Source organism: Erythranthe guttata, chromosome 3, assembly GCF_056151865.1.
Source record: "Erythranthe guttata isolate IM_541 chromosome 3, IM_541, whole genome shotgun sequence".
NCBI lineage: Eukaryota > Viridiplantae > Streptophyta > Magnoliopsida > Lamiales > Phrymaceae > Erythranthe > Erythranthe guttata.
In genome coordinates, this window is record NC_142535.1 from 2355374 (window position 1) to 2381487 (window position 26114).

A 26114-nucleotide genomic window follows, 5' to 3' on the forward strand; every position below is an offset into this window, starting at 1 on the left:
ACAACCCGGACTAATGCCACAAAAAAAAAATAAAAGGAAAAGGTTGGGTCGGACAGGACCGGGTCGGGTTAGGTCGGAACGGACCTGGTGGGCGGGGGGTGGGTTACGTTGGGCTTATCTCCAATAGAAATATATATAGACTATGTTTGGGAATTTATGTTTTTGTGGGCTTATTTGAAATTAAAGTTAAAGGATATGTTGATTTGTAGCAAAACTTCATTTCATGGGCCTAGCTCAAATTCACCCTTATATTATTATTGGAGTCTTAAGATATAGGTCTCTCTCGTGAGAAAAGTTATTAGAATTAAATGCAAATCAAACTAAATATTTGTTTCACATCCTTTATAAAATTCATTCAAAAAATGCCGCTCCAATAACAAATTTGATATCTGCATTAAGTAAAATTCAAATTACAATTATCATTTTTATTATACATTTAAAATTTTCATTTTTTCATTTAACATATTTTATTTTAGTTTATTTTTACAGACTTCGGCATCTTTATTTTTTTCCTTTTTTTCATTCTAGCATGTTTTACATTATTACAAGCAAGTTATTTTTTTTCCTTGTTTATAACATTATATTGAAAATTACGAAAAAAAACGTATTTTCTTGTTTTTTTTAATAATACAACAGATTGTAAAAATACTACGGTGTACTATAGTATACTATGGTTTGCTGTAATATACTATTGTTTACTACAATGTACTATTCCGAACCCTAGCATCCAACAACTCCCAGCCGCCACCAAACCTTAACATCAAACATCTTCCCGCCGCCGTCAAACCATAACATCTAACAAATTACAGTCGTTGCCAAACCTTAGCAATCAATGACTCCCTAGCCGCCGCAAAACCCCATCTACCAAAACCTAGTCGCCCCACCAACTCCAGCCGCCATAGTTGCCGCCTCCTAACATAGATCTAACCTCACACCATTATAGTTGTTGTCTCATTGCCTCCATAACCATCTCTTTCATTGCCATAACCTCCATAACTGCCTCCTTAACCACCGCCTCCATCGTCGCCGCCACCTACTATAACCACCATCGTAGCCTCCCACAACAATAACTGAATATAACATTTATTAAATTTAGATTTGTTAAAGAGAATAGAAAAGAAAAAAAAAGGGAGGGGTTGGGGACGAAGAGAGAGAGAAATGAAGAGAAAAACGTGATTTTTATTAGGTACTGTAAGGGAATTTTTGGCTTAAATAAAAATCAAAGGATATGTATCAATTTTTTTTTAAGTAGGGATGTTGTTAAAATGTTCTATATGAAGTTGTCACTCATATCTAATTAGGTTTGGTTTGACGGGTGTGAGACATATTACCCTTATATCATAGGGTTAAATACAAAAACACTCATGTACTATGAACTTTGTATCATATAACTCCATGTACTACACATAAATACAAAAAACCCCTACCTTTACATTTTTTTCAACACCTGTTTTTAGCTGGACGAAAATACCCATGTTAAAGCCTATAAACATAATGGTTTGTTTTAGCCATTTTCCACTATATTTTTAACATTTTCGGTCGATTTTACTTATGAAATTTTATTTATTTTATTTTGTTTCTCCAAAACATCTAATTGCTTGATTTTTTTTATTTTCTGAATAAACCTTTTATTTTTGTCATTTTGAATTTCTTCATTTTTTTTCTTAAATGTCTTCCGGTAGTTCAAATTCTCAACAATTATGGGATTTTAAGGATGTTTTTCGGGTAAGGATTGTTTTCATTTACATAGAGCTAGAAAACACCATATGATTGTTGAGAATTTGAATACGTGAAGACATTTAAGAAAATAATGAAAAAATTCAAAAGGACAAAAATTTATTCAGAAAAAAAAAAACATAAAAAAAAAATCTAAGCAATTATATGTTTTGAAGAAAAAAATAAAAATACCAAAATTTTCCAAAAAAAATAGAATGAAAATGTTAAAAAATATAGTGGAAACTGGCTCAACCGAACCCCTTATATTTATAGGCTTTTGCAGGGGTATTTTCGTCCTGCTAAAACAAATTTTGGAAATATGTAATGGTTGGGAGATTTTTGTATTTATGTATAGTACATGTGGTATATGATACAGAGTCCATAGTACATGGATGTTTTTGTATTTAAAACCATATTATATTATAGGTGAATAAAAAGTTGAATGGTAAATTAAAGTTCCCAAGTCTTAACGTGTTAGTGTTAGTTAACTTTAACATTGTTAGAAATCTTTTTTCTTTCTTTTGTTTTTCTTTGTTTAGAAAAAAAATTAGTGTTTTTTGTCTTTTTTTTTTTTTCTTTTTTTTTTTCCGGGTCGTCTGAGCTTCAGTTGACTGACTCACTATTAGTTAACTTCAACATTAGTTAACTTCAAAAAATCCAATTTTTTTCTTTTCATTATTATTTTTTTATTCTTTTAATGAGATTAAAAAAAAGACTTTATTACAAAGCAATATGATACTCTTCTAACAAAAACTACTTCAGAAGCCAACACCATTAACCATCTTTGTACTATCCGAGCACAAAGAGTTGGTACCTAACATCTACTGTTAGAATAAAAGACTAGGGTTCGAATCATGCATGTCACCTAGTTTCTCAATTCCTAACATGATTTGAATTTTGAAAAAGAAAAATCCAAGAAAATTAAACATTTTTATGCTACTTTTCTTTTAATCATATCATACCATATATCATACCATTAAAGTTTGCCTCACTTCTTCACCACCATCAATCATCAAGTACAAGTGAGACTAAACTTTCAGTGTAGACCTCCGCTGCACGAACACGATCAAGGTCAAAGTCAACGGTGTGTTGTTGCCTGACGCAATTGTCTTTCTTATTGTAAATAAAAAAAACCGATCCGTACGTAAACAGAACCTCGCCACCTGGCAAAACAAACAACGGAGTTATGAGATTATATGTTTCCGGCAATGAAGGCTCCCAAGAAACGGATCGATAAGAAATAGTGACATGTTTAGCCCAAGAATCATCCACCCCATACTTATTCCAAATCCAGATGTCGAACTTAATAGTTGAAACATAGTCGGCAAACACACAAAGACATCCTTTGAGAACTCCCAATCCTGGGCTGTAATAACCCTCGATACAACTAGGTTGTTTCACGATTCCAAAAGTCTCACTCTTCAAATCGAAACAAACAACTTCCCATTTCGGATTCGTTTTCGAATAGCTAATCCAGTGTAACTTCCCACTCACAAACTTGGCTGAACCAAATATACACACATCCTTAAAGAAAAAATTACGTCCCCAAGAATCGTCCTTTAAGCTATACACTCTTGCGGTACTCGGAAAAGTCAAGTTTGAACCAAACCGGAATATCATATAACAAACGGCGCAAACCTTGTAATCACCACTACTCTCATCAAATCCAAAGCCATATCCACGAATAGAACCGACATTCTTCGGGAAAAGCGCTCCGGTAAAGAAGTCGGGCAATTCCTTGGACTCTCTTGTCGAAGGATTCAACAAGAAAAACCGACATGCATCTACTAATACGCAGATCAAACCGTTGCAAGAACCGACGATAACTACATCTCTCGAACTATTAATCGGAATGAAATCGAAAGAAAAGGCACGAGTGACCGGTTCGGTGAACAAGGAGGACAGAGAACATGCCTTTAGATTGCCTTTACAGGTTGAGATGATTCTTTTGTCGGTGAAAGATTCGATCTTTTTCGAACGTTGGAGATGGGTTTTGATGAATTGTTTGCTGGAGATCAATGAACCCCATGATGGGGTAACACACTTGAATCTCGATAGAGATTTTACCGGAAGTCTGTACAAGATTTCTTCTATGATTTCTTGGGGAAAATGATCGGTGGTTTGTTCAGCCTTGCCGGTCTCCATTTGCAGCAGCGGCAGCGGCGGCGGTGGCTTACGAGTTTAGCGTACGGGAAAGCCACCGGACTAGGGTTTTGATTAGGAAATCCCAAACACAATTTTCTTTTCTTCTTTATTATTATTATCTAATTTCGTTTTGGGAAAATTGAACATCACCCCCTATACATTTCTAATTTTTGCACTTTACCTCCTCATTTTTTTAAAAAGTGATTGTCACCCTTCAAAATGTTATTCTTGGTTGACACTGCCACAAAATTAGGGTTTTGTTTTACCGTTTTGGGTGTTTTGAGATTTTTGTTTCGTATGAGAAAGAGTTTATTGCAAATAGCACCCCTGTGAAATCGCGAATTGGCAAATAACCTTTGTGAAAAAAAAACTCTACCATACCTCCATGGGGTAAACAGTATAAAACCCCCATGTATTTCATTTTACTTTGCACGGAATCCCCTTTTATGTTAAAAGTTAACACCATTAACTATAGATTTTATGCAATTTTTTTATAACATATGGGGATTTGGTGCATGGTTTTGCAATACAAGGGGGTTCTACGCAAAATTAATTTATTATTTAAAATTCAAAATATTTTCTTAAATTAAGTCGATTAATTTAAAACATGAAAACCAAAAAAATTAATGTTCGAGATGGAAGATGGAACGAATTCTCAAATTATTTACGTTATTTTCACATGTAATTCTAACAAAATAATTATAAATTTTACAAAATCAAAATTCTTAAATATATTAATAATTATATTATATAAAAATTGATTTTTTTTTAAATACTTACCACACATATTAAATTTATATTTTTTATATGGTAACTAAGTGTCCGACTTAATTTGAGAAGATAGTGTGAAAAATTTAAATGAATAAATTAATGTTGCATAAAATCCCCTTGTATTGTATAAATTATGCACTAAATCACCCTATATTATAAAAAACTTGCATAAAATCCATTTTATAGTTAACGGTGTTAACTTTTAACGGAAAAGAGGATTTCGTGCAAAGTAAATTAACGCAAGAAAAAAAAACATAGGAGGGTTTTTGGCGCAAATTTTCCTTAACATAGGGGGGTTTTATACTGTTTACCCTACCTCCATGTGTAACCTAGTTTGAAGCACACTGCACGCACCCAGTGGCATTTTGCTTGACCAAAAGTTAAAAGACAAAAAAACCCAGGTGTTTTTTTTTTTTGCAATTAGACAAGTAATAGTGTTTTAACAAATAAAATAAATGTTAATATAATAATAATTAAAAAATAAGAAAAAAAGAAAAAAAGAATATAGGTAAACAAATATATTTATTAAATACAATGAACATATATGTTAATAATGAAGAAAATACAAAATAAAACATATGTTAAATATAATAATAATTATAAAAAATAAAAAATAAATTAAAAAAAGTCTTCATCTTCTTCTTCCCTGCCCCGACCACCGCCTCCTGCCTCCACCCCCCAACCACTCCACTCAATCCGTCCAACTCACAACATAATTCATTCACCATTCAGCCCAAGTCGGAGCCTTCTGCCGCTGTTCACCACCCCAACACTACCACATCTTCAGATCTTCCTCCAGTTGAGGCATGCCGCGACGGAGGTGTGCGTCGGTGGGCGGTGGAGACCCAAGAAATGAGTTTTCTTCCACCATCTTCATCTTCGTGCAGCGGCAGCGGCGGTCCATGATTGTGTTGGTATAATTATAAACAATCTGCGTAAACGAAAAAATACTTACTTGTTTGTCGAAAAGAGGAATTGTCAAAAACACAAAGAACGATCGAGGCTTGCCAAAGCAATTCCCTTAAGACAATATTTCCGGGCTGTCAACGGTGCACAGTCTCTTCCCGGTAGTCTCCCAAGGTACAACGATCGGTTGTCGAATATTTGCACGAATATTCGACCCATGGCGAACTTGAACAACGAACGAAACTTTGACGAAGAGAAAGAAAAATATGAAGAACTATCTCTCAATTGCCGATTAAATTCAGTACAGAATTGGCCAGATTCTGCCTTTAGTTATAGGTTGTAGAGATCCATTCACAGAGGGATGCAATTGTTGGAAAAAGAAGCAGAGAGATATGTGTCTGTTCTTTTTATCTAGTTCAAAAAACGTAGGAAAATTAATTGGTCATGGGCCAATTAATTAAATTGGTTTGGGCCAAGTATTTTATTATTTGGATTTTGGTTCAAATAATTTGACTAACTACTAAATGTTCCCAAAAGTAATATTTATGGACATCTAAACCCAAACTAGTCCTATCACTCGATCACACCGAGCGCACATCTTTTGAATTTTAACCATTTAATCAAGACAATTTTCATTCACTTTACTTCATGATTTTGATCAGGTAAATAAATGAAATTAATCTTTACATAATTAAATTAATATTACTCAATACTAATTATTGGAAATCATGAAAATTCCAACAATCCCCCACATGAATAAAATTGTTCTTCCAATCTTATAGCATAAGATCTATTTGTCAAAATTCCTTAGTGAATAGTACAACATCGGGATAGGTGAAATATTTCATCTTGAACCTTCCCTAGTTAAAGCTTATTGGATTTACTTAGCCAATCGGTGAATTATTTCATCTTGAACCGTCGGCTGTTTGTGTAAACCAAGACAATAAACTTAACACCTTACTAAACGAACTTGTTCAAGTTCTCGGTTGTGTTCGTTTTGGCCCTGAACATCCTCGGGTTCTGCGAGTGCTTTAGAGAATTCCAGCCTTTAAGAGTTCTCAACGAGCCGACCCAGCTCACACTAACATAGGTGACCACATCTATAAATAGTATCCTACTATACCCCACTTGTAATTTACAAGATATAGACGTCATTATAAGCAATAGCTTAACCTTTTTGAACGTTGTAGGTTGCACTTATTGCATCATAGGAATAAGATGGAGTTAAAACTCCTAAGTGCTCCATTTATTTAAGTTACACAGAACTGGTTGTCCTATTGAACTTGGTCCGTGGGATCTCCAGTCGCCAAGTTAGGTTTCCCTATAAGGTAACTTAGTTATTTAGGCTTTAAACCTATTCCCCTCGATGCACATTTAACTCTCTCGCTAGATAAACCTTTATTAAATGGATCCGCTAGGTTATCTTAGGACTTCTCAAAATCAATGGAAATTTATTCCATTAGAGAGTAAATTTATCACATTATATGTCTACAATGAATATGTCGAGACTTACTATAGTAAAGTATGAGAGCAATTTGTTAATTGATTATTTTTAAATCAAATATCTAATTATATTGCTTCGCTATATCTATATCCCCAAGGACATATACAAACATATTTAACTTGTAGTCAAATACCCCCACATTTTGAGATATTTATAGCTCAATTATATATATTTCCATAACTCATAAGGAATGTTCATCTTGTGTGAAACTCTATTTAATATGTCATTAGACACACAAGGAGTTTCCCCCACAAGTTGTTCGGTAAACTCAAGTTTAATCGTGTCTTTAAATCATGATTTTTCATTTGACTATCCCATTCAATGTGAATAGGGTGCAATGATTTTTCCATGCACACAAATAAGTTACTCATATTATCCGCTCTATCGGATTTAAGAAGTTATCTTCTTATTTTGTATTTCACAAATACACATTTGCTACCTTTTTATTAAACTCAAAATTTTAAGAACTTTAATTTTTAAAAATACTCACAATATGATTGGATAGAATCATATTGCACTGAAAACAGAGAAATCAAGCACCCCTCATGAGTGCTTATTTGAAGTATAAATAAATATTAATTATGCCCAAATTCAACCAAGTCATTGGATTGAAACAATATTGTTTCAAAAGAAAGAATAAAATATTTATATGATTTAATAATTTTAAATTTCATACAGACTTATAAAACATAGGGCAAATTTTTTTTTTTTTTTTTTTTTAAATATACTAGTCAAAAACTTGTATGATAAAACTTTGTTTTACACACGACTTTTTCCAACACAATAAATTCTTACAACTCTTATCACAAAATGCAAATAAACCATATAAACTAAAAATTATTAATATAAATGTAGTAGCTTAGTTCTTGCCGATAACGGCTACGTTCGCCTTAAAGAGACCATCACATAGGTACCCTTTTCCGACGTAGAATCCTCCTTTGGTTAGCACAAATTTTTCTGACTCAAAAGCCAACTTGAAACCTTTCTTGGTTAGGATAGAACCGCTGATTAAGTTCTTCCTAATATCCGGAACGTGTAGCACATCGTTCAAGGTAACTTCCTTTCCGGAAGTGAATTTTAGGATCACTTGTCCTTGTCCTTCAACCACCAAATAAGCATCATTTCCCATGAAGAGCTTTTTTTCTTGTTCCAACTTTTTATAGGAGGAGAACATGCTCTTATCATAGCAAATGTGACGAGTTGCCCCGGTGTCTACCCACCATCCTCGAGTATCGCTCAATAGGTAGGCCTCTGTTACGACTGCCGAAAGGTGCATGTTGTCGTTCTCGGAAGTAGCTAAGTCCACGGTGACATTTGCTTCATTTTTATTGTTTTCTTTGCGGTGGCGGCAATTCTTCGCAAGGTGTCCATTCTTTCCACAAACAAAGCACGCTCCGGTGAACCTCTTATTTTTCTTGTTGTTTGGTCCTTTGTTAAATGTAGGATTTTTTCGCTTGTTGCTTTGTTTCGAGCTCTCCACTATGTGCGCCTTAGCCACGTATTGATCACCCTTGTCGGTAATTTTATTATCCTCCTCGGTCTTGAGCCTTGCAATGAGTTCCTCCAGCGTCCATTTGGCAACCGATTTCTTGTGCCTTAGGTAGTGTTTGAACTCCGTCCAACTCGGTGGAAGCTTTCCAATTATGGAAGCCACTTGATAGGATTCGCTCACCTCATGACCCTCGGCGAGAATATCGTAGATCATGAGTTGGAGTTCATTCACTTGCTCACTCACAGTTTTGCTATCGACCATTCGATAAAATTGGAATTTGTCTACTATGAATTTCCTATATCCCGCATCTTCAGACTTTTATTTCTTGGACAAACTATCCCACAAAAGTTTAGCAGTCTTTATAGGACTATAAACTTTGTACAACGGTTCGTCCAAGCAATTCAAGATGTAGTTACGGCATAGGAAATCAGAGTGACTCCAGGCATCAATGGCTTGGAAGACTTCCTTGTTATTTCGGGAGTTTCTCCTTCCTTCGCCTTAGGTGCCTCCTCATTGAGAAATTTAGCCAAATTCATGGTAGTAAGGTAGAAGAGCATTTTGTTCTTCCAAGTAGCAAAGTCCGTACCCGTGAACTTGTTTGGTTTTTCGGCCGCGCCGACAACTTTAGGAGTAGTATCATTGATTGAAGCCATCTTCACAAATTTATTCAAACAACGGTTATAATTAAAAATTCCTTGCCTTGGGAATTTGTTTAAAACTTCCTCTAAACTAAATAGGCAAATACGAATATTTAGAATATTCAATATGATGTATACAGAAGACTTTAAAACTTGTTTTCACTTTGCTACACTATTTGCAAACATGAAAAAACCACTTTTATTAACTCAATAAAACCCTGAATATGTATAAAAAAACAATAGAATTGCATACACACGTGAATATGTATAAAACCCTGAATATGTATAAAAAAACAATAGAATTGCATAAAACCCAGATAGTTATTGGCATAAAATATATTTTCTACCAATTACCATACTGATGATAATTTCAAGACAGGGAAAATTAACACAAAATTTCAATGTCACAGATTTCTTTCATCTACGCAGATAAATTAAAACAGAAAATTCTAATTGATATGCCTATTGGCCTAGCCCAATAGTCCCATATTTACTGGGCCACAGGCCCAACTCAGTAGCTATTTATACGAAGGCCCAGCCACACCTAAAGAAAGTTGGGCCCGATAAATTGATCTCGGCCCAATCAATAAAGTATAAATACAACTTAAATTCATTTAATAAACGTACGTTATTATTATTCAATCAAAGCTTCTTTTCGAATTCTCTCTACAATTACCAACTATCTTCACGTCTGACTTGAGCGTCGGAGGGGTTTCCGCCGGATCAACCCCCGGCTTAGATTACGTGTTTTCTGTTCGCAGGATCCTAGAGTAAATTAAAGTTCTCAGGACTATCTAGCTCGTGAGCACGTGACCTACTTTGCTCTCCCAGCTTCAACACACTAGGTGATTTATTTTTTACGTCATCATTTTTGGCGCCGTCTGTGGGAATGCAGACCAGATCACGTAGCCAGCAAGATCCTCCTGAGTCCACTCGGAGAGAGAATGACACAGCTAACAACCTCCCAGTTCGAGGAGGCTCTGGCTTGCCACCTCCTCCACGTGCTCCGGATCCACCACATGAGGTTCAGGTGATTCCCCCTCGGGATCCACCACTCGCCGATCCTCCACTACAGGCTCCACCTCTACCTGCTTCTCGAACGGTTCAAATAACCGAGGAGGCACTCCAACGAATGATAACAGAAGTTTCTACTCGCGCCGCCACTGATGCGGTGGCGCAATATATCGCCACGATGGCAGCAAACGCTCCCCCCGCGATCCCAGCTAACGCTCCCCCCGTGATCCCAGCTAATGCTCCACCCGCAATGCCACCTAGGGTACAACAACCGGCCCAGAACAATGACGATTGGATAAGTGTATCCTCATCCACCTCAGATCCAAGATCCCGGATGCAGCTATCTACCAATCACAGGGAGCCACAACCCAGACAGCGACGCCACCATTCACTCCAACGGGGTGATGCGTCTCCACGAAGAGCTCATATCTTTAATGAAGGGGAAGACGAGATAAATAGTAGAGTATCTCGCCAAAACCAGTTCCCCAGATTGAACAACCCAATCGACGGAAGAGCGCCAGTCCCAACAAGGCGCAGTCCTTTCACCCTAAACATCCTCAACGAGGTATTGCCTCAAGGAGTGAAAGTATCGGGCTTACCTCAGTTCGAAGGAACTACCGACCCGCAGGAACACATAGAGAAGTTCCACGCTATGGCAGACCTATATGGCCCGACAGATGCAGCAATGTGCAAGATGTTTCGCACCACTCTATCCAAGAGAGCCATGAATTGGTTCAACGCTCTGCCCACAGGATCAATTGACACTTTCGCTCAGTTGTCATTGCGTTTCACCAACCAATTCGCCATCAATCAGCAATATGCTAAAACTCCAGCACATCTCTTTTCTATCGTACAGAGAGACAATGAAACACTCCGCAACTACATCAGGCGTTTTGTGGAAGTTGTTCATGAAGTTCCCAGTGTAGGACAAGACATGCTCTCAGGGATTATGCAGCAAAACCTGAAGTCGGGTAGGTTCAAAGAATCTATCGCAGGAAGACCTCCTGGCAACTTAGATGAGCTGTTAAATCGAGCTGAAAAATATATACGCATAGAGGAAGCTTCTGCCAATGCTCCTCCCAAGAGGAAGAGAGAAGATGACCGCCCGGATATTAGGAGACGAGATGATCGACGTCCTCCACCCCCGCCTCAAGGCCAATCATCTTCAACTTATAATCGATTCACTCCACTCAATACTCGCCTCACTGAAATACTTCATGTGGTTGAACAAAAAGGTCTGGCAGAGCCTCCACGCCCAATGCAACCCAATGCGAAACGAGAAAAATCGGATCGCTATTGTCGATTCCACAAAGATAAAGGGCATACTACCGAGGAATGTGTGCAACTCAAATTGGCGATAGAGAGGTTGATCAAGCAAGGCCACTTGAGCGAATACATTGATAAGCCTCGAAATAAGCGCCGCGATGATCTTCCACGCCGAGATAACAATAGAGATCAAAAGCAACGACGAGAGGAGGGGGGTCATCGGCGCGACCCAGATAACAATGATAACCAACCCACCCCAGGAATCATCTTTGTTATCTCCGTAGGACCGGCAGGTGGCGACTCACAACATGCGAGACGCACCCTCGCTCGATCAGCACGTATGAATCAAGAACATGCTTCTCCATCCGCATCCGTCTATCAAATACGAAGACCTGATCATGGCATAGTCTTCAACTCCTCGGACCTTGAAGGTCCTGATGAAGATCATGTCGATGCGTTAGTGATAACATCAACGGTGGCCAACTTCATAGTTAAAAAGATATTAGTGGACGGTGGGAGCTCAGCCGACATTATGTATCTCCACACATTCAAGCAGCTCGGCATAGATAACGCACGGTTCAGTCCCATCACTACACCATTGAAAGGATTCACGGGAGAAGGTGTTTTATCCAGGGGGAAGTAGAGTTACCCATCTCCTTAGGGGAAGATCCTTGTCGAGTAACGAAAATGATAAAATTCCTTATCGTCGACAAACCATCCCCTTATAACATCATCGTGGGAAGGCCCGCGATCCATACATTCAAGTCTGTACCTTCATCGTACCACCAAAAGTGGAAATTCCCCACTCCTTATGGAATGGGAGAGGTACTTGGAGATAGGCGTCTCGCTCGAGAATGTTATGCAAGAGCTCTACGTGAGCCATCTAAGAGACCTATTCCTTTAGGGAAAGGAGACGACACCCCGAGACAAGATAAGCGAAAATGGGTCAACGCAGTCATCGAAGCTGATAAAGAAATCCTAATCAGCGTACCCGACGACACCGCCAAGCTAGCCGCGGTTGAAGAGCTCAAATCAGTAGAACTCATACCCGGAGATAATTCTAAGCTTCTCCGCATTGGCTCTGATCTAGATCAAGAAGTGGAGAATCAGCTAGTTAACTTCCTTAGGCACAATGGTGACGTATTTGCTTGGAAAGCTCAAGATCTAACGGGAATTCCTCCGAAAGTAGCATTGCATCGACTAAACGTTGACAAAAGATTGAAACCGGTCAAGCAACGTAAAAGGACTTTCGGTCCTGAGCGCAACAAACATATCAAAGAGGAAGTGGCAAAACTCTTAGATGCAGGCCACATTAGATCGGTTCAGTATCTCGAGTGGTTATCCAATGTAGTATTAGTACCTAAACCCGGAGGCAAGTGGAGGCTATGTGTAGACTTCACCGACCTCAACAAGGCATGCCCGAAGGATCCATTTCCCTTACCAAGGATCAACCAGCTCAGACTCAACCTCAGGGTGCGAACTTCTCAGCTTCCTTGATGCATATCAAGGATACAACCAAATATTGCTCGCCCCAGAAGATCAAGAGAGAGCTAGTTTCATTACTGACCAAGGCATCTACTGCTATCGAGTTATGCCGTTCGGTCTCAAGAATGCAGGAGCTACTTACCAACGCCTGGTGAACACGATGTTCGCGGACTTGATTGGTAAGAACATGGAAGTGTACATTGATGACATGCTTGTCAAGAGTATTAAAGTCGCGGATCACCTAACCGATTTAAGTCAAGGCTTCTCCATCTTACGTAAATACAAGATGAAGCTCAATCCCCTAAAATGTTCTTTTGGAGTTCGAGGCGGAAAATTCTTAGGGTATATGATATCACAACGGGGAATTGAAGCCAACCCAGCAAAGATTGAAGCTATCACCTCCATGGCCCCTCCCACATCGATTAAGAAGGTCCAACAACTTAACGGTTGCTTGGCAGCCCTAAACCGATTTATATCTCGATCAGCTGATAAGGGCCTTCCTTTCTTCAAGGTACTAAGAGGTGGGAAAAAGTTTGAGTGGAATGAGGACTGCCAAAGAGCCTTCACAGAATTGAAAGCATATCTCACTTCCCCACCTCTACTAACGAAGCCCCAACCAGGAGATACTCTCTTCCTCTATTTGGCTATTTCTGCTGATGCCATTAGCGCAGTGCTCATTCGGGATGGTGAAAAGGGTCACCAACCAATATATTACATAAGCCGAGCTCTCCAAGGCCCAGAGCACCGTTACACCAATATGGAGAAACTTGCTCTCGCGCTCATCAATGCAGCCAGAAAATTACGTCCGTACTTCCAATCGCACCAAGTGATAGTTCTCACCAACTATCCCCTTAAACAAATGTTGAGAAGTCCCGAAACTTCCGGACGATTAGCTAAATGGGCTATAGAGCTAAGTGAATATGGGGTTGAATTCAGACCACGCCCAGCCATCAAAGCTCAAATCCTGGCAGACTTTGTAGTAGAGATGACTACATCGGAGGAGAGCACCTCCATACCCACTTGGACCATCAATGTCGATGGATCATCCACCGCTAAAGGAGGAGGCGCGGGTATTGTATTAACAAGCCCAGATGGCGATGAATTAGAGTATGCTCAACGGTTTGATTTCAAAGCCTCCAATAACGAAGCCGAATATGAAGCTTTGGTCGCTGGTATCCGCCTCGCTTTAGCAGCGGGTGCTCGCAAACTCATAATACACAGCGATTCCCAGTTAGTAGTCAACCAAGTCCTTGGGACCTATGAAGCCAAGGAAGAATCCATGGCAAAGTACCTTGCTCTTGCGCATACCCTCCTCTCAAAATTGGACAGCTATGAGATAAAACAAGTACCACGAGCCAACAATATTGATGCAGACAAGTTGGCTAGACTTGGAAGTTCCATGGCAAGCATTGGAAGCCGGAAAATCACCCTCCTCACGGCTTCCCAACCAGAAATAGCCTCCACCGACGGAGTGAATTGCGCTGAAGAGAGCGAACCCTGTTGGATCACCCCCATCACAAACTTTCTCAAAAGCGGGGAACTTCCGACTGACATCGCCCAAGCGAAGAAAATAAAGGTAAGGGCGGCTCGTTTTCTAAGGATAGGTGAAGATATCTACAAGCGAGGGTTCTCCTTCCCCTATCTTAAATGCCTTAACCCATCAGCAGCAGACTATGTGCTTCGGGAAGTACATGAAGGCATTTGTGGTAATCATTTAAGTGGAAGAAACTTAGCTCTCAAAATATTGAGACAAGGTTACTATTGGCCCACCATGCATGAAGATGCGAAAAGACTAGTGCAGAGATGCAAGCCTTGCCAAGAACACGCTAACATCCTTCATCTCCCAGCAGCACCGATGCAACCGATTGACAGTCCCATACCTTTCGCTCAATGGGGAGTTTACTTGGTCGGTCCTTTTCCACCAGCAACAGGAGGGCGCAAGTTCCTCATTGTAGCTGTAGATTACTTCACCAAGTGGGTAGAAGCGGAACCTTTAGCTCGCATTCGCGAAGAAGATGTCATCCAATTCCTTTGGAAGAACATCGTGTGCCGCTTCGGCATCCCCCGTTCCATTATTTCGGACAATGGAACACAATTTTGTGGAGACAAAGTCAAGAGTTGGTGTCTTGGCTTATCTATTAAGCAATTCTTCACTTCGGTTGCAAACCCCCAAGCAAATGGTCAAACTGAAGTAACCAATCGCACGATACTTCAACATCTCAAGACAAGGCTTGGAAGTGCCAAGGGAAAGTGGGTTGAAGAATTACCCAATGCTCTGTGGGCATATCGAACAACCCCACGAACAGCAACAGGAGAATCTCCATTTAACCTAGCTTTTGGACAGAGGCTGTAGCACCCGTCGAGATTGGCGAACCCTCTTGGAGAGTCATCAATTATTCTCCAGAGGCAAATGAAGAAACAATGAGAGCTAACCTCGATCTCGTCGACGAACTAAGAGAGATTGCATCCATCCGACAGCAAATGTACAAGAGTCGCATGGCGAAAGTTTATAACCCCAAAGTCCGCCCTCGCTCTTTCCAAGTAGGAGATTTAGTTCTCCGCAAAGCCGAAGCCTCACGCCCAATCGGTAAACTCGACCCGAAGTGGGAAGGACCATATAAAATCACACAAGTGGTCAACAATGGAGCATATCGTCTCGAGAACCTCGACGGACGCCCTATACCCAGAACCTGGAATATAGGGAATCTCAAAAGGTTCTACGCTTGAGGTATACATCCACCTTAAATCAAATTTGTTTATGTTTGCATCTACATTTTCCTCGTATGAAAGCCGCTTAGAAACAACTACCCTTGCAGGCTTCACAACCTTCCACGTCTCTCTTCTTGCAAGAATGTCTCTAAAAGCCCAAGAAGGGGCTCCATAACGAGGTGCGTAAACATCCCTCCCAAACTGGGGGGCTATTGATATTATCTACATCAGCATTCCATAACACGTCTCATCATTTTCGTACAGATTGAGATTCAATTACGAAAGGGTGCCGACCACCCACCACTCGCCCAAAGAGAGAAGATACTTCGTACTACCTCACAAAGGGTAACACCACTTTTTACTAAGTCATATCACAAACACATTAGTGGATCTCTATACTAAACAATAACCCTATCTTCTTTGACAGACAGGGTCGCGCATCAATTCACCACAACTCATGAGTTGATCTCATATCTCGGAATGCGAGAAACAGAGATAGTCCCCATATTGGGTACGTGATCCCAAATACGCATCACTCCAACTTATGAAACAATTAAATCTTCAATACAAGTATTTGATTTTTTCTTTTTACCTCAGTACTTTTCAGGCATAGAGACACCAAAGATAGTAGACATACTACCCATACACCAAGTACGGATGAGCACAAGGAAGACGTGGAAGAAGAATAAAACTCTTATAGTTACATAGATTACTTTTCGATATTTCGATTTATCAGTTTTGACAATTTATTTCCCTTCGCCTCACGGAGGCTTATGACATTTCGCATTCCCTATTAATGATTAAATCAAGTTTCTACTTTACTCTCAAAGTTATTGTTCATATATTACTTAACCGTTACAACGGGTTCATATCATCCCAACCCTACAAACACTTAGAGAAATTAAGATAATCCACATAGCCTGGCCAGCAGGATTATCTGAATCTTTCTATGTTGATTTACAGGGTCCTCATATTTAAAACGTGGCCATGGACTAAACAATACTCCGACCTACAAGGTCCAAAATAAAGGGCATGATCCCAAAAAATTATAAAAAAATCTTGAGAGACTGATCCCCTCATCAAGAATATCTCGAACAATGCTATATGCAAAACATTAGTGCGAAATCAATGAATAAGAATAAACAATAACTTTGATAGCAAAATTAACGTCTCAAGGTGCAAACAAATACCAAGTCATGAAGCATGCAAAAATACTAGTGGACATACCCACTTAATAAAAAAAAAAAAAACCAAGTCTTTTTCTAAGGAAAATCAAAATAACATCACACCAAACTACACTTTACGAGCAGAAGTAGCTTCGGTAGTTCGGTCATCTACTTCCGCATCCGAGGCAATTTCAGTACACTCGACATCAATATCCTCCCCATCATCAGGAATGTCCTCCTCCATACCTCGAATAATCTTCTCGTCAATTCCACCAACCTTGCGTAAGTACTGACGACACGTCCTAACCAAAGGAGCATAAACCCCAGCTATTGCTCGATCTTCGATCATAGCTCGACAGATATCACTCTTCTGAAAGCGACGTTCCCCTTCTAACATAACCGATTCCTTATAAGCTGCTCCAGCCGAAGAAGCCAAAAACCTCTTCCCCGTAAACTTCTCGGCATCATACTTCTCATTCAGCTCGTCATAGCACCGATCTAGTTTCATCAGTTCAATTTTACTCGCCTCGGTCTCGCTCCTACTAATCTCCAATTCATCGGTCCTCTGAATGAGTAGAGTCTCGGCCACCTCTAGTTTGGTTTCCGCAGCCTCCAATTGAGCCTTTAGCTCTTTCTCCCTTGCCTCCCAACCAGCACGCTCCTCATCATGGATCTTTTCGACTTGCTCCTCCAGCTCCACTAGATACCTCCACGTAGCTATAAGCTATATCAAAATTCAGATAGATAATATTAGATTATCGAGATTTATAATCTAAAACGAAAACATATTAGCTTAAAACAAATATTTACCCGACACATGTCTCCTCCAGCCAACGAAAGCATATGAGCACGACCTTTACCCGACATCCGATTTCGATCGTACTCCCCAACGAAACCATCGGTCTTCCTCAGCGCGATAGTATGATCTGTCGTATCCCAAAAAGAATCCTTCCCCTCTCGGTTCACCCCGTACGTGAACAAGCATTTGCCTGCACCCCCTGGAGGCACATGAGAAACCTCAGGATCCACTCGAGGCCGTTTCGGTGCAGGCACATACTCGATCTCAACCAACTCATCCTTCCCATTATTAACCACTCGATCCAGCTCATCCCCCTCAACACTATGATTACGATCATCTCCACTCACATGTGAGGCCTCCACGCGGGCCACTTCGCGCGATTTGCTACTACTTGATTTCGCTTGCTTCAAAGTATCCCTCTTCGCTTGCTTTTTCACACCTCCAGTAGCCTTCTTCCGAAGAGCCGCGAAATCAATACACCCATCTATAAAAAAAAAAAAAAATAAATAAATAAATAAATAAAATTACTCACAAAGAGATAAAATAGAAGAGTAGAGACAAGACAAAATAAGGGTCAGAGGCATAAAACGCATAGACTACACGCAACGAAGTAGACGCCTGACCCTTTGGAATAATACAAGTCGGATCGAACTCCAAAGCACACAACCTCGACTCCTTAATACGTTTCTTCATATTCTTCATTATCTTAAATGATTCGCATACCGGATTCCAAACAAGGGGAACATCGGCCGTCGGAGCCCTTACATAAAAAAATAAAGTACTCCATTTTTCCCACTTCAATATAATCCCCTTCAAAAATCTGAAAGGAACCCGAGGATGTGTGCAGAAGAAGGGCAAATCACTTGAACGATGTAGGGTAAACAATGCCTTGAACATCTCAACACTAATCGGTAATCCTACTTCGCTCATTCTTCGTCGAAACGCTTCGAACGTGAGAATAAAGTTCGGAGTTAATTGACTATATCCTACCCGAAATTCCTCGCATATCTTCAAAAGAGTTGAGTCAGGCACAATCTGCGAAGAACATGTCAAATATGCGACGTATTGGGTGACGAACCCTACAGGGGGTGCATACAATCGTTCACCTTTTTTAGGCAAGAGCATCTCAATATTCCTCGGAGCCCCAACTAGCTTACGAAGAATACCGAATTGAGATTCGGTTAACGAAGTATCATAATCCACCAAACTCAAATTAAGTGGTTTTATTTTCTTCCCTCTATTTTTGTCTATAATGACATCTTCGCCTGGAATGTCATCACCATCTTCCACATCTCCATCCGGAATTACATCACTCTCGGATCCCTCGGACTCATTAGAAGAACTCGACTTAAGCGATTCTTCACTATCACTCCCAAAATCCACAAATTGAGACCGAAGACGTCTCCTACTAGTACCAACATCATCACCAATATTAGGAATACCAACATTTGATGCCAAAAAATCACCCGGAGAAGAAACAGGTTGACGCGCCTCGAAAACGGCCGAAAACGACCCCTCCACGCGCCCGCACGCGCCCCCCCACGCGCGGCGGACGCGCCGGACGCGCGTCCACGCGCGCCAGACCCCCCCCATCCCGCGCGTCGCGCGGGTACCCCCCCCCCCCCCCCCCCCGCGCGACGCGCCTCACCCTACCCCCTACCCTTTTCCTCCTCTCTCTCTCTCCTCCCTACCCCTACCAGCCCTACCTACCCTCTCCTTCTCTCTCTCTCTCTCCTCCCTCCCCCTACTCCTACTAGCCTCAGCACCACCCACCCCAACCCCACCATCTCCACCTACCCCCTTCTCTCTCTCTTCTCTCTCCACACACACTTTTCCACTCCGGGCTCCGTGCCCGGCTTCAACCTCAGACACGGATTGCGCGGCTCCACTTCGCGCGGAGCCGAGCCGCGCGGCTCCTCTCACATTCTCGAGCCGCGCGGCTTCATCTACTGGTTCCGCAGAAATTTCTCCAGATATCCCTAACCGCGTGCAATCGGAACGCGATGTTTCTTTCTCCGGTGCAACTTTTTTACCGGAACTCGACCCAATTACCTTCACTATGGTTCCAAACGTCATCTCGGTATCTACAATCGACTTTCGCAGGATAATTTTCAACTGTTTCGCCTTCCCCACTTGGGACATATACTTATTTTATCTACAGATCTTCTCAGCCAGCGAATAAATTCTTTTCTACAACGAAGTATATGGAGCAAAATAAAAGAGAGAGATATATAAAGAATAAATTTGATTACTCACCCATATTTATTCGGCGTGGTTCTTGATACTCTCCTCTACTGATTTCACAAGGACTTATCTACTACTAAGCAAATTTTTATATTTGTGCACTTTAAATATAACTCCGCTCACGACTCCGGCCCACACAGTAATAATAATAAATTATTATTATTATCCCTCCGTCGACGACACAAGCACGAAAAACGAAATAAAATTCTACTCTCGACACGATATGGCACTTCACCCCAATTCACTCCCACATCGACTCGAGAGTGGGGGGCTTAATGATATGCCTATTGGCCCAGCCCAATAGTCTCATATTTACTGGGCCACAGGCCCAACTCAGTAGCTATTTATACGAAGGCCCAGTCACACCTAAAGAAAGTTGGGCCCGATAAATTGATCTAGGCCCAATCAATAAAGTATAAATACAACTTAAATTCATTTAATAAACGTACGTTATTATTATTCAATCAAAGCTTCTTTTCGAATTCTCTCTACAATTACCAACTATCTTCACGTCTGACTTGAGCATCGGAGGGGTTTCCGCCGGATCAACCCCCGACTTAGATTACGTGTTTTCTGTTCGCAGGATCCTAGAGTAAATTAAAGTTCTCAGGACTATCTAGCTCGTGAGCACGTGACCTACTTTGCTCTCCCAGCTTCAACACACTAGGTGATTTATTTTTTACGTCATCACTAATATAATACATAATATAGAACAAGTTTGACTTTGTTTACAAAATAATAATTACGTCCCAAGTTTTGTGCATAAAGAAGTTTTACGCAACCTTTTGTAAACCTGAAGCAAATTTCTCACAGCATAAGAAATTTACGCAGAAGTTATAAAACACGGAAATTGTATATTGTCTTAAGATTGTTGGTATAATTATAAACAATCTGCGTAAACGAAAAAATACTTACTTGTTTGTCGAAAAGAGGAATTGTCAAAAACACAAAGAACGATCGAGGCTTGCCAAGGCAATTCCCTTAAGACAATATTTCCGGGCTGTCAACGGTGCACAGTCTCTTCCCGGTAGTCTCCCAAGGTACAACGATCGGTTGTCGAATATTTGCACGAATATTCGACCCACGATGAACTTGAACAACGAACGGAACTTTGACGAAGAGAAAGAAAAATATGAAGAACTATCTCTCAATTGCCGATTAAATTCAGTACAGGATTGGCCAGATTCCGCCTTTATTTATAGGTTGTAGAGATCCATTCACAGAGGGATGCAATTGTTGGAAGAAGCAGAGAGATATGTGTCTGTTCTTTTTATCGAGTTCAAAAAACGTAGGAAAATTAATTGGTCATGGGCCAATTAATTAAATTGGTTTGGGCCAAGTATTTTATTATTTGGATTTTGGTTCAAATAATTTGACTAACTACTAAATGTCCCCAAAAGTAATATTTATGGACATCTAAACCCAAACTAGTCCTATCACTCGATCACACCGAGCGCACATCTTTTGAACTTTAACCATTTAATCAAGACAATTTTCATTCACTTTACTTCATGATTTTGATCAGGTAAATAAATGAAATTAATCTTTACACAATTAAATTAATATTACTCAATATTAATTATTGGAAATCATGAAAATTCCAACAGATTGATCAAAATCCTCAGAGAATTGGAGATGGCCATGTTTCACCGGAGTGACTTCTTGAGGAAGATGAAGACGGATGAAAAACAAAGACGGAAATAAGAGGGAAAAAAAGCAAATGGAAAGCAAAAGGGAGAGACTTGGGGGCATTTCAGACAATTCACACGTGAAAATGGAGAAAAACTTGAACGTACAGCGCGTGAGAGAGATGATTTGTTCTGTGGGGACTGCATGCTTTGACTTTGTTTACACAAGGAGGCAAGGGTGGTATTTGCAATTAACTCTATGAGGAATCCAGCCTATGGTTTTCATTAAGGAAACCTAAACAAAATTTTCTTTCTTCCTTTTTATTATTATAGTCCATTAAAAATAAGTCTATCATCCCATACTTAATCATAAAGGAGTCCATGTAAAAAACTAGTTTACAAAAAAGTCCACAAATTGTACAGAAGTTTGTAAAAGACTACAATTGTATAGAAGTTTGTAAAAAACTATTTTACAACAAAGTCCACAAATTGCGCAGAAGTTTGTAAAAAACTAAAATAGCCCATCACCTTTTAGTATGTATCAACTTCATCCTTTAATTTAATTTAACCCCAGTTTGACCTCAAATTTCATAAATTATTCAATTTTGACCCAAAACACAATTTTCAGAACAATTTCGCACGTCGTTGTCGTTGACCTTTTTTTTTTCTTCCTGGTTTTTCTGCCGGTTTCTTGTGTTAACTTTTTCGGTTTCTGCCGCCGCTGGCGGTCAACGCCGGTTTTTGGCGGCGTTGATTTTTTTTTTTTTTGAATTTTCTTTACTTTAACATCTTCTTGCCCCCATTTAAACAACAATATTGTTGTGGTTGACAGTAATATTAACTCTTTACACTTTAACACAATAATATTGTTATATTAATCTCTAGCACACTAAAACTAACACAACAAAAGTCAATAGTATTGTGTAATAGAGTAATATTAATATGTTGACCGTTCAACAAATGTAAACATAACAAAAAGTCAAAAGTATTAATATTGATGTGATTTGTAACAATAGTAATATTACCGTCAACCACAGTAATATTATTATTTGAATTTACAGTAATACTACAATAGTAGACAGTAATAATATTACGTTACTCCGTCAACAACTCAAACAAAACAAAAACCGAAAAAAATAATAATGATGTTGTTGACAGTAATATTATTGTGTTTACAGTTATTTAACTGTCAACGACAGTAATATAATTACGTTGACTTGTCAACAAATCAAACAAAAAAACAAATAATAAAGGCAAAATAATAATAATAATATTTTTGTTGACTCTAATTGTACTGTCAACGATAGTACAATTACATAAACGTACTGTCAACGACAGTACAATTACGTTAATGTACTGTCAAAGATATTACAATTACGTTAATGTACTTTCAGTGACAATATATTTACTGTTAATGATAGTACAATTACGATCAACATTTAGCGGCATGAGTAAAAATCGGATAAAAAAATCACAAAAAAAAAAGTCAACGCCGGAAACCGGAGGCAAAATAATAATTTCACAAAAAAAAAAAAGTTTAAAAAAAGGTCAAAATTGGATTTTGTGCTCAAAATTGATTAATAGGGGTTACAATTAAGAATTGGGTGTAAAGGGTTGAGGGTAATTTTGTCATATACATTAATTTTTCCCTTATTTATAATACATATTAAAGGGATGGGCTTATTGGCCAAACATATATAACCCTTAACCTAGAATAATTAAGATGGTTTGTAAGAGAATCATGCACAAAAACCCATCTTATAATTTGAGTAACAAGTCTAGCAAAAGCCAGTACGTGTTGACAATAGACTTACATGTGCCATCTATATGATGCATCCAATAGAACCATAAAACAACGAAATGGTCCACAATGTAGAACTATATGATCACAAATATCCTCTTGAATTCTTCATATGTTGGAGTATCGCTACAATTTCCATTGGAGATGGTCTTATAATCAATTTACCTTGTGAGCATGCAATGCACACACATTCATGGGGCAAAAGAATCTTCTGGTTCTTTAAATTATGCCCATATTATTTTTTTATTAGGGTAAATAGCATTAAACCACCTAAACTTTGTCCGTTTTTGTGGATTACCACCCCAACAAAAAAAAAAATCAATCCCACCCAAACTCAATAAGTTGTGCCACGTTGCCCATTTCCAAGCCAAAATGACCGGAATTGCACACATGCGATTTCGAGTGGCTTTTTTTTGTCTTTTCAAGTTAAAAAAAAAACATATTTTAGCCTAATTTTCCCTAATTCATTATCTCCCTTCCTCTTCGAGCAATCTTCTTCCCTGTTTCATTCCTCTTCTAGCCATCGTCCCCGATGCGTGTATAATTTTCCTAATTTTCCCAAAATTTCCCCATTTCCTCTTTCCATTTCCTCTTCTCAATTCCTCTTTTAGCTCTTCCGGAGCCATCGATTAGTTTGGTAGTCTCATAAATTGTACTAGCATTTGCCTTTGCCAATATCAAATTCGAGAAATATTTTTGATCTCGAAGAATTGTGTGTGTTGTTCTATTCTCAACCAAATAAATGTCTCAATTGTTCAGGTTGCTCACGAACACATGATTTTTCATTTTCTTTTCTTGTAAATTCTTACCTGCCTAGAATGATTGAGGCATTCAGTAATTCATGGCATACATAACTTTAATTAATTATATGATTTACCTTTAATATTCATCGTGAATGTAGGCACATCCGAATAAAAGAATGAGAACCGAATTTGATATAAATTATTCAACCAACAAACATTCAGGACAGCTAGTGAATGCAAACTTTCAATTTTCTGCAAATACCGAATAATGAGGTAGAGTAAGTTGTGCTGATAAAATGTTATAAATCTATTAATAAAAACTCAAGCAAAATAATAATATGGGAAATCAAACATAAGGAGAATAGAAACTTTTCTTCTTATTATTTGTTGTATTCTCAAGTGTGCCGTAAATCCGTTACAATACCATCTATTTATAGTTCTCAAAGAGCATATTGAATACATAAGGGTTAATAGCATTTTGCCACCTGTACTTTTTTCGTTTTTGCGCTTTGCCACCTTAACTAAAAAAAGTTGCACGGGCACACCCAAACTTTCATTTTTGACGCACATAACCACCTGGGGCGAATATTCCGACGAATCTTCTCATATTCCGGCGCACACGCATTGCACATGCCTAATGCATGGACTTTTTAGTCTTTTGCACTCCAAAAATTTGTGGGCCCAATTCTTTTCTCTCTTTCTTTCTCCTCTCTCTCTCTTTCTCTCTCCTTCTCTCTTTCTTTTTCTCAAACGCACACTCGTACAAACGAAGCAGAAATAAAAATCCTCCCTTGCCACCAGGTCCTCTTGGGATTCCAATCCTCGGATATTTTTCATTTCTTTGCAACAATTTATTTCAAAAGTTCACACATTTGAGGCACAAATATGGTACAATATTCAGGATTTCTCTTAGGAACAAACTGTGTGCTGTAAAAGAGGTGGTTCGAGATCAAGACTCCATTTTCACTCGTCGGGACATTCCTGTAGCAATTGTTGCCACTTATGGTGCAAACAATAAGTGGCGAGCAATGAGAAATAGTATTCGCTCAAGAGATGATGAACATCAAAGGTTTCGACTCGTTCTATAATCTTAGCAAGGACCATGATGAAAAACCCGTCGAAATTAGGCCCTTAATTTTCTGAACCAAACTAAAGGTCATGATGTTGTGGGGTGGGAAGTCTATAGGTGAAGAGGATGAAGGAATTGCGTCTGAGTTTCTGGTCGTGGCACCAAAGATTGTTGATTTGTTTGGAAAACCGAATATTTTCAATTTCTTTCCAATTTTTGTTGGGCTTAATATTCAAGGAGTAAAGAAACAAATGAATCATAACCTTTGTGATGAGAAATGTGAATAAATTCTTGCTCATGGTAAATTCTTTTTTTTTTTGGAGAACCAGAGCATCAATCTTAAAAACAAAAATTCTTGACCAAGACAAGGAATTAAAAAAAGAAATGGTTAACAATGTTCTCCAAGTCAACTTATTAGAGATAAACTCATATGAAAAAGAGAATCATAGTTCAAAGTGAATTGCAGAAAGCATCAAATTAAATTTCATGAGTAGAAATATTCAGTTATTAGAGAATAAATGTGTGTATGTGTGTGCGTATGAGGGAGAGAGACAAAGAGAGAGAAGGAGAAAGAAAGAGAGAAAAGAACATACCCACAAATTTTTGGAGTGGAAAAGACTAAAAAACCCAAAAATAAGCATGTGCAACGCACGTGCGCCGGAATATGAGAAGATTCGTCGGAATATTCGCCCCAGGTGGTAATGTGCGTCAAAAATGAAAGTTTGGGTGTGCATGTGCAACTTTTTTTAGTTAAGGTGGCAAAGTGCAAAAACGGGCAAAGTACAGGTGGCAAAATGCTATTAACCCAATACAAAAAGTGTTTAAAGTTATTTTAGACAGTAATATAATTACGTTGACTTGTCAACAAATCAAGCAAAATAACAAAAGTGAACGACAGTACAATTACGTAAATGTACTGTCAACGTTAGTACAATTACATTAATGGACTGGCAGCGACAGAACAATTACGTTAATGTATTGTCGGTGACAGTATAATTACTGTTAATGACTGTACAAT

General features: G+C 39.0%; 4 protein-coding genes across 4 annotated transcripts; 3 read left to right on the forward strand and 1 right to left on the reverse strand.

The window, feature by feature from the left end:
- Positions 1-555: 555 nt before the first annotated feature.
- Positions 556-4036, reverse strand: LOC105951014 (F-box/kelch-repeat protein At3g23880). Its single transcript, XM_012974407.2, has 2 exons — positions 2691-4036; positions 556-1070 (listed from the first exon to the last, which is right to left on the reverse strand). Exon 1 carries the CDS (start codon positions 3859-3861, stop codon positions 2722-2724), a length of 1140 nt encoding a protein of 379 aa, XP_012829861.2. The 5' UTR covers positions 3862-4036; the 3' UTR covers positions 556-1070; positions 2691-2721.
- Positions 4037-10364: 6328 nt separating this feature from the next.
- Positions 10365-12095, forward strand: LOC105951015 (uncharacterized). The gene has a single exon (XM_088816018.1). The coding sequence runs from the start codon at positions 10365-10367 to the stop codon at positions 12093-12095; it is 1731 nt and encodes a 576-aa protein (XP_088672144.1).
- Positions 12096-12139: 44 nt separating this feature from the next.
- On the forward strand, positions 12140-12949 carry LOC148771501 (uncharacterized). The gene has a single exon (XM_088816019.1). It carries the CDS (start codon positions 12140-12142, stop codon positions 12947-12949), a length of 810 nt encoding a protein of 269 aa, XP_088672145.1.
- Positions 12950-13043: 94 nt separating this feature from the next.
- LOC148771502 (uncharacterized) lies at positions 13044-15079 on the forward strand. Its single transcript, XM_088816020.1, has 2 exons — positions 13044-14911; positions 15049-15079. Exons 1-2 carry the CDS (start codon positions 13044-13046, stop codon positions 15077-15079), a joined length of 1899 nt encoding a protein of 632 aa, XP_088672146.1.
- Positions 15080-26114: the final 11035 nt, after the last annotated feature.